This window comes from Physeter macrocephalus, chromosome 8 (genome assembly GCF_002837175.3).
Source record: "Physeter macrocephalus isolate SW-GA chromosome 8, ASM283717v5, whole genome shotgun sequence".
Taxonomy (NCBI): domain Eukaryota; kingdom Metazoa; phylum Chordata; class Mammalia; order Artiodactyla; family Physeteridae; genus Physeter; species Physeter macrocephalus.
In genome coordinates this window covers 13,673,076-13,681,789 of record NC_041221.1, presented here as the reverse complement: position 1 = coordinate 13,681,789, position 8,714 = coordinate 13,673,076, and the positions used below count along the sequence as shown (strand labels likewise).

At 58.6% G+C, this 8,714-nt stretch overlaps 1 protein-coding gene across 1 annotated transcript in view; it reads right to left on the bottom strand.

Moving 5' to 3' along the window:
* The window catches only part of AGPAT3 (1-acylglycerol-3-phosphate O-acyltransferase 3), a 109,599-nt gene that overhangs the window by 17,470 nt on the left and 83,415 nt on the right, over nucleotides 1–8,714 (bottom strand). The window contains exons 4-7 of the mRNA XM_024120301.3: nucleotides 5,576–5,745; nucleotides 4,824–4,985; nucleotides 3,341–3,494; nucleotides 2,744–2,846 (exon numbers count right to left, since the gene is read on the bottom strand). Coding sequence (XP_023976069.1) covers nucleotides 2,744–2,846; nucleotides 3,341–3,494; nucleotides 4,824–4,985; nucleotides 5,576–5,745 — 589 coding nt within the window. The remainder of the gene's footprint in view (nucleotides 1–2,743; nucleotides 2,847–3,340; nucleotides 3,495–4,823; nucleotides 4,986–5,575; nucleotides 5,746–8,714) is intronic.

Below are 8,714 nucleotides of genomic sequence, written 5' to 3'. Positions count from 1 at the left end.
GTGGCTTCTTTCGTTGTGGAGCACGGACTCTAGGTGCGTGGGCTTCAGTAGTTGTGGCACACAGGCTCAGTAGTTGTGGCTCGCAGGCTCTAGAGCGCAGGCTCAGTAGTTGTGGAGCACGGGCTTAGTTGCTCTGTGGCATGTGGGATCTTCCCGGACCAGGGCTGGAACCCAAGTCCCCTGCATTGGCAGGTGGGTTCTTAACCACTGCACCACGAAAAAGCCCAAAGCCCTACCTTCTTGTCTCTAAAAGTTGAGAACTTTGGTTTTTGTGGGTTATACCGGTCCATCTTTAACATCCATCTTGTAAAACTTCCCAGTTTTACAAGCACACACACAACCAGACATCTGAGCGATGCTGGGCCACATGTCACGCAGCCTCTGGGAGACTCTGCTGTACGCTCAGAGGAGAGAAGAAGACTTAGACCCTCCTAGTAAACAAAACGGTTTAACTCTGTGGACCCGAAAGGTGCTGGGGACCTCCAGGAGTACACGGTGAGAAGTAGCGCTTGAAGGATTTGCCACAGGTGCCGTCTCAGGAAGGAAAGGAAGTTGGAAGGGGTCTGTCCACAGAGGGATGACGGCCAAAAGTGTCAAACTCACGTGACTGTTCTCCCCTGATTTCACATTACCACATACAGGTTCTGTTGTATGTCTGTTATATGCAGGACAAAATATATAAAATAAGAATTTTAAATGATGAGATAAAACATAAATACAACTCTGGAGTTGACTCCACTTTGAGGACGCTGGCCCCAGCTGCCAGCATGGACACAGGAGAGCCTCACGCCACCATCCCCAAGGCCCTGGACATGCCCAGTCTCAGGCCCCCGGGGAAACGAGGCACAACTCCACTGGGTCACGGGACCCTTGTCTGCTTTGATTACAGGTATGTTTTGGACTCACTGGGATATTGCTTTTACTCAAGACACCCGTTTGGTAATACAAAACAGTAAGTTGAAACTTTTAGAAATTCTAAGAATATATTTATTAAGATATGATTGGGTGAAATATAGCCTCACATTTTCTGCAACAAAGGGGAAAATGAGCAGAATTAAAGCACCACTCCTCTCCAGCTGGAGCTGAGTGCCCACGTGGAGGGGCGGTATAGCCTGGAGGGTGGTGTGAGCGTCGGCCTGCAGCTGGACCAGGCGGGCTCCCCCAGCTCTGCCACCTACCAGCTCTGACCTCGGGCGGCTAAGGCTGCCAGAGCCCTCCTACCCAGGGACAAGAGCAGGATCTGCCTCAGGGCTCCCGCGAAGATGACCGCGGCCATCCAGGGCCCCAGAAAAATCACCCGTTCCCTGTTGGCCACCAGTGGTCAGCCCCCAGCCAGGGGTTCTAGAGAGCTAAGGGCAAGGGTCCTGGGCTCTCCCTTGATCCCAGGATGGAATAAGAGACCCTACAGCGACTTTGAGCTAGTCCTCTGTGAACGTCAGAGGGAAAGAGCCACCCAGCTTCACAAAATTATTCCTGGAAACTTCCTACACTGGGGCAGGAGAACTGAGTGGTATTTTTTTTAAAAAACTTGTCCTGGCTCAAGCTCTCAAGACTAACATGAAGGGGGCCCGTCAGAGCCTCCTTGGGTCTGACTGACCAGGACGGACACCAAGTCGGTGGTGGTCAGTGGCCGACATGGAGCTGACACAGAGACGGGGCTATGTGGTTTATACACACAGGAACGTCCTGCCTTTCTGGGCACATGTGAGTGAAACAGGAGACTGGCGAGTTCAAACAGGACGATCCAGACAACACATGGACCTGGAAGGCCTGCCTGGAATTAGGCTTGGAGCTGCAATCAGGTCAGAACACCACTTAATGAATAGAGCAGCCCCCAGGCGGTGCTTTAAGGTAAAAAGACTTTTGGGTGGATTATCTTCTCTTCACGAGGCAGAGGAACATGGAGCATCAGAGCTTGGCGGAGAGACACAGCGACCTCCACGTTTCTGTAGCGCGGGCCCCAGGGCGGGGCTTGGGGTGGGCCCTGGGAGTTCCCCTGCCCGCCGAGCACGTCTGCCTCTGCAGCAGTGAATCCTTTCAGAAGCTCCCTTCTCTCTGACCCCTCTACCCCCTTCCTGTGCATACAGCAGACATGCAATAAATGCTCACTGCACAGACCAACGGGAATAGTTTCTGATAACCTGGGGACATTTAAGGGCCACATGGGGCCCCTCCTCGGGCTGAGTTTCGCCTCTAGGGGATCCTCGGGGGTCCCGCGGCGGCCATCCAGAGCTGCCCTGCGTTAACCAGTTCGGGAGGGGCTGCGTCTGAGCCAATGGGGTGGAGGCTGGCTGGGTGGAACCTCCCAGCTCAGACCAGGCAGCCACGAGCCCGAAGCCCAGCACGTGGCCCTGACGCCGCCTCCTCTCCCAGGTGGTCTGCGTGGCTGTACACCATGAAAAGGGGGACACGTGCGTCCCATTCGGACGGGGACAGCTTGTCCTTCTCCTGTCTATGAAAGTCCTACTTGCTGTCCAAGTTTTAGCTCAGAAGCCTCCTCCAAAAAGCCTCTGCTCCCTCCAGTGGGAGGGGTCACGCCTCCCTTGGAACTTCTGGAACATTCCTCCTGTAAGTCGGACCCACTGCTTTGCTCTGTACTGTCCCCACCGTGTGCCCGCCCTGGAGGGTGGAAAGCCGGCCACCTCCACGTGGGGGCCGCGGGGAGGCGGCCAGGAGGTGGGAGGAGCCGGCCCCAGCCCCACCCACCTGCCGGCCCCGCCCCTGTGGGCACCTGTCTGCTCACCTCACACACATGTCCGCCTCGTACTTCTTCCCGTAGAGGATCCCCAGCAAAGACGGGTTCTTGTTTCCTCGGAAGTTCAGTGTGACGTCGTAGACAGCTGCGACTGAAGGAGGGGGCAGAGGGTGACAGGAGCAGCCGACGCCCTGCAGCAGGGCCCCCGCGGCTCTCCACCTGGACTCTGCCCTTTTGCCAGTTCCCGTCTCTTATTGGGGTACTTAGTTGATTCACAGCTACTGTACTTACTGGCACGTTTGTGTTTAAAGCTACCGTTTCCTATCCATCCTGTCCTTTGTCCCTTTCATCTTGCCTTCCTTTTGGATTAATTGGATACATATTTTTTCCTTTGTAAGGTTTTCAGTTATATACCTTTTTTATTATCATTTTAGTTGTTTTCCATTAACTAGTATTTTATCACCTCAAAAAATGATACGAGACTCTTACAACATACAGATCCGAGTACTCAGTTTTCCCTGTAACGCCACCGGCATCCTGTGTTTTACACAGAACTCACTGATCTGGGTTTTGGCAAATCACTGATTTCACGTCTTGCTTGGCTCGGAGCCCGGGCTGGAGACAGTCCCAGCGGGTGGCTCTTACCTGTCCCACGGAGGCACTGGACCGCGGTGGTGAAGCCCTTGGTCCGAGGCAGCAGGTGGTACTTGAGGACGGGCAGCCCCTTGGAGGCGGCCACCTCCATGCTGACCCGGTGCTTCTTCTCCGTGAAGCGCGTGCCCTCACAGTACAGGAGAAACTAAGACACAGACAGGGGACGGAGGTCAGTGCGGTGCTGGCGAGCGGGACTGGAGCCCGTCCGGCTCCTCAGGGCCCGGGCGCGCGCCCCCGCCCGGCTCCTCATCGCCCGTGCGCGCGCCCCCGCCCGGCTCCTCACGGCCCGTGCGCGCGGCCACCTCCATGCTGACCCGGTGCTTCTTCTCCGTGAAGCGCGTGCCCTCACAGTACAGGAGAAACTAAGACACAGACAGGGGACGGAGGTCAGTGCGGTGCTGGCGAGCGGGACTGGAGCCCGCCCGGCTCCTCACGGCCCGGGCGCGCGCCCCCGCCCGGCTCCTCATCGCCCGGGCGCGCGCCCCCGCCAGGCTCCTCAGGGCCCGGGCGCGCGCCCCCGCCCGGCTCCTCAGCGCCCGTGCGCGCGCCCCCGCCCGGCTCCTCATCGCCCGTGCGCGCGCCCCCGCCCGGCTCCTCAGGGCCCGCCCCACCGCCCGGCTCCTCAGGGCCCGGGCGCGCGCCCCCGCCCGGCGGCAAAGCCTCGTGGAAGTGACGCCCCGCAGCGACCAGAGCGGGGCGTGGCCAGGGATGCCGCAATCACAGTCCGCACGCGACTCCTCCGCAGACAGCGACAGCCCTGCGTCGTCTCTTCTCAGGGACGAAAAGGCGCTTCCCGGAGAGAGCGAGACAAGGCGTCCCTAGGCAGCAGCCTTCCGATGGCAAGTGGCAAACAAAGTCTTGTATCCCTTTGCCTTGATGAGTTACAAACACCAGGTAAGTAAGTAGCCAGTTCTCAAAGAACTGCCGTCAGAGACCAGAGCTGATAGGCAAACCGACGGATACTGATCACTTCCGACGGCCGTCCGTCAGACTCCGTCCAGGGGCTCAGAAGGGACCGCCAGAGCCCCACCCCAGGGCCCGGCCTGCCCTTGAAGGGTGGCCGCTTGAAGCGCCGCGCAAACCTTCCAGCAACGGAAGTCCACGGCGACCCACGGAACCGGAGCTCACGAGGGCTGGTCCTGAGCCCCGACTCGGCAGAACAGCCCGGGCGCTGGGCACACGGCCCGCTAACGTCTCCAGGGAGCCCCGGCTCAGGCGAGCAGGCTCTCCTCTGAGCGGGGCCGGGTGTGCGGGGCGCCGGTGCCCCCGGCGTGGTGGGTCCCGCCCGGGGCAGGAGGAAGCAGCCGGTCCAGGAGGGGCTCCCCAGCCTGCAGGCTCGGAGGGGCGGGGCCCCGGCCCTCCTCGGACGGCTCCCCTGGCGCTCGGAGGCCCTTGCCGGCTCACCCCTAGGAGCTCGGGCTGCGCCCCGGAGACTCGAGACGGCACAGTCCGTGCGGTTTCACCCCTCACTCACCCACACGTATTCGGGGTAGCCAGCCAGGCGCCTCAGCCCTTTGATGACGGCATCCCGGTCTTCCTCCCATTTCCGTTTGCAGAACACGATCTCCAGGAAGTACCACGTCCAGCCGATGAGGGGCACGTAAAGCAGCTCCCTTTTGGCCAGGACTTTGGAACTCTGGGGGGAGGGCAGAGCAGCCGGCACGTCAGGACCACCAGGTCCCCGAGGGCACGCCCCCGCAGGCCGCCCCCAGGACCGGCTGTCCTCGGGAGTCCCTGCCCCTGCGTGGGACGCTCTGGATCAGCCCGGACCCAGGGCGCAGGCGCCACCAGGCGGGGAAACCGCGGGCCGGCGGGCAGGACGGGAGCCAAGGACGCAGGGGTCGCGCCGGCCGCCAGGCCCGGGGCTCCCAGAGGAGGATGCCAGGGCCACCCCGCACTGCGCTTCCACCGCAGGGGACCCCTCCTCCTGTCTCATCTGAGGCAGCTGAGCCAGCCGGCGGAGGAAGGACTTGAGAGGAAACGCAGTGACACCTGGTCTCGTGAGCAAGCCCTGGGGCAGCTGGGGGCAGCCTGCAGTCCCAGGTGCCCTGCGGTCAGCCATGCTTGGACTCCCAGCTTGGAGGGACCAGGGGCTAAACCGGAGGGAAGGCCGGACCCCAGGGAGCCATGCCGGCACCTCCCCGGGACCCCAGGCCACTGACCCCAGCCCCCCGCGACCCCCGCGTCTCGCGGCCCGCCGCCCCCCAGGAGCCCCGCGTCGCTCACCCCCAGCACGCCAAAGCGCTCGCACATGGTCCACCCGCAGAGGAAGTCGATTTCGAAGTTGTGATTGAGGATGATGACCGCGTGCTCCTTCCCGAAGCGCTCCACGGCGGCCCGGTCGGCGAACAGGGTGCACTCCGTGCACGACCACCACTCCAGAAGCATGACCAGCTCTGAGGGCACACGGGGCGCGGCGTCGGCGAGGCGCAGACGGCCGCGCCCCGGGCCGGGCCCCCCCCGCGCCCGCTCCCCGCTCCCTGCCGTGGGCAGCGCTGGCACGGCATCAGCCCCACCGGGATTTTCGGCTAGAAATGAGTTTTCATGGTTTACGTGTACGCTTAAAATTAAGTTTTCTAAAATTCTAACCATGCTTCTCTAAGCAAAAGTCAGGGGAGAAGTCAAATGCAAGCAGAAGAGATGGAGGAGAGGGACCCATTTTAGGTGGATGTTTCTCTGACCAGCATATCTAAAGGACTTAATTTAAAATATTTTTTCTTAAAAGTCAGATCTTCACTTTTCTTAAACATCAAATGTCCCATAGGATGGCATGGTGAGCAAAGCATTCGCTTATTAAGAGAATGCACCATCAGCATTATATTACTGTTATTATCAACAACTCCAAGTTATTGAATACACACAGTATACCACGTGCTCTGCTATGGAAACTATATATGTTACGTCATCTGCTTCTCAGGCGACTTGAGTTAGTGCTAATTATTATTCCCAAAGCACAGATAAAAAGTGGTGGAGTTCCAATCTCAGCCCAACACACTGAGCCCGGGGCTCTGTGGAAAGCTTCAGAGGAAGCTTAAAAACACAGAAGGAAAAAAAACAAACAAAACCCACAGAAATAGACAAATAAACTAGGGTCCTCATCAGGCCACAGAGGGGTCCTCAGTTTATATATGTTAAGCACTGTTACTCTCACCCACATTACTCTTTACAAGAGTTTAGGTGGATACCTTTATCGTCATGTCCGACTGCAGTTCTCACAGGTGCTGTGGACTGACGGGATAGCACACATTCCATCCCCAGAAGAGCAGGAAGGGGAGGCTGCAGGCCCACAGCCAGCCAGCATCACACCCACCACGGCCAGGCGCCCGAGGAGGGTGGCCTCAGACCAGGAAGCATGGCTCCCAGGCTCAGGACGCCCACCAGACAGCCTGTCCTTTGTCTGCTGGACACCGAGCCATCGGTTTTCCGGAGACCGGCCCTTGGGGAGGGAGGCCAGGGAAGGCTGATGGGGCAGGACAGCCCAGCGCTTAGACAGTGGCTCTGAGCCTGACTGCCTGGGCCTCGGTTTCCCTGTTGACAGGAGACAATAGTGGCCTCCTCACAGGGCTGTGGGGGACTGGATGGGACTCGGCACGGGGCCTGGTTTCTCCTTCCACTGAGTGTCCCCACCAGCCCAGGTGGAAGTGGGGGGACACACGGCTCCACCCCACGTGCTGGCGTCTCAACTTCCTCTTCTACACAAGACGGGGAGTGGACGGAAGGCCGACTCTCAGGTAATTAATACCTGAACATTCTGGAACCACAAACCGCGGTCCCTCCTACCCTCGGGGCAGTCAGAGGAGGGGTCATAAAGAGGTCAGCTCCAGGACATGCTGCCACAAGCTTCATCAAGGGACCAGAGAGGGCCCTGAGGGGACGCCGGCCAGGTCAACAGAGGCAAACTCCCCCTCTGGGATGAACCTGTTCGCCTGGCGACTTCCAGCCAGCATTCAAGGCACGAATAAAGACCCAAGGAATGGAAAGACAGGAGGCCCTGAACAGACGTTCTCCAAAAAGATGATTTACAGACGGCCAGCAAGCACACGAGTAGATGCTCGGCGTCACCAGTCATCGGGAAAGAGCAGGCCAGAGCCACGGCGAGGCAACCACGTCACACTCACCAGGACGACAGACAATAAATAGCAAGTGCCGGTGAGGACAGGGTGCCTAGGACCCCTGACGCTGCTGGTGGGGATGTAAAAGGTGCAGCCGCGTTGGAAAACTATGTTCCAGACAGAGTAACCAGAGGACCCAGCGACTCCACCACCAGGTAGATCCCAAGGGAAACGAGGACAGATGCCTGTGCAAAAACTTGAACACGGATGTTCACGGCAGCGTTATTCACAAAGCCACAAAGGGGAAACAACCCAAACGTGCGCCAACTGATGCATGAACAGACAGTGCATATCCATATAGGGTGATGTCTTTCAGTGACGCGGGAACGTGGGCCTCACACGCACTACGGTGTGGACGAGCCTTGGAAACACTGAGCTCTGAGTGAAAGGAGTCAGACACGACCACACACTGCATGGTTCCATCTGCATGAAACGTGCAGAAGAGGCAAAGCCACCGAGACGGGAGGTAGAAGAGTGACGGCACAGATTAGACTGTGCTTGCTCATGGGCACGTGACTCTATGAATACACTAAAACCACCAGACTGCATGCTTTAAATGGGTGAATTTCACCCCCGATAGCTGTTTAAGAATTACAAAGCAGAAGGAAACAGGGACTTGCCCGGTGCTCCAGCGGCTAAGACTCTGCACCCCCAATGCAGGGGGCCCGGCTGCGATCCCTGGTCAGGGAACTAGATCCCACATGCCACAACTAAGACCCGGCACAGCCCGATAAATAAACATTAAAAGAAAAAAGAAATAAAGAGGCCCAAGGTTAGGCTGACCTGTCCATCTGGAAGCACAGGCAGCTGCTGGGGGCTCGCTGAACACCCCACCCAGGCGGCGGGGACCAGGACTGAGACAGACCCGCGTGCAGCTTGGCGATGGCCTGTTCCTGCTTCTTTCTCGATGATGGAGGCCTGGGCAAACCTCCACGTGTCAGCTGGTCAAGTAAGAGCCTGTGGCTGAGACCGTTGCTTCTGAAGCAATTTGCTTGGGAACAAGGAAGGGTTTATTCATTATTGTAGTGAGGACATTTATTTTTATCTATTTATTTTTGGCTGCATTGGGTCTTCGTTGCTGCACGCGGGCTTTCTCTAGTTGAGGCGAGTGGGGGCTACTCTTTGTTGCGGTGCGCGGGCTTCTCATTGCGGTGGCTTCTCTTGCTGCGGAGCATGGGCTCTAGGCGCGCGGGCTTCAGTAGTTGTGGCTCACGGGCTCAGTAGTTGTGGCTCGCGGGCTCTAGAGCGCAGGT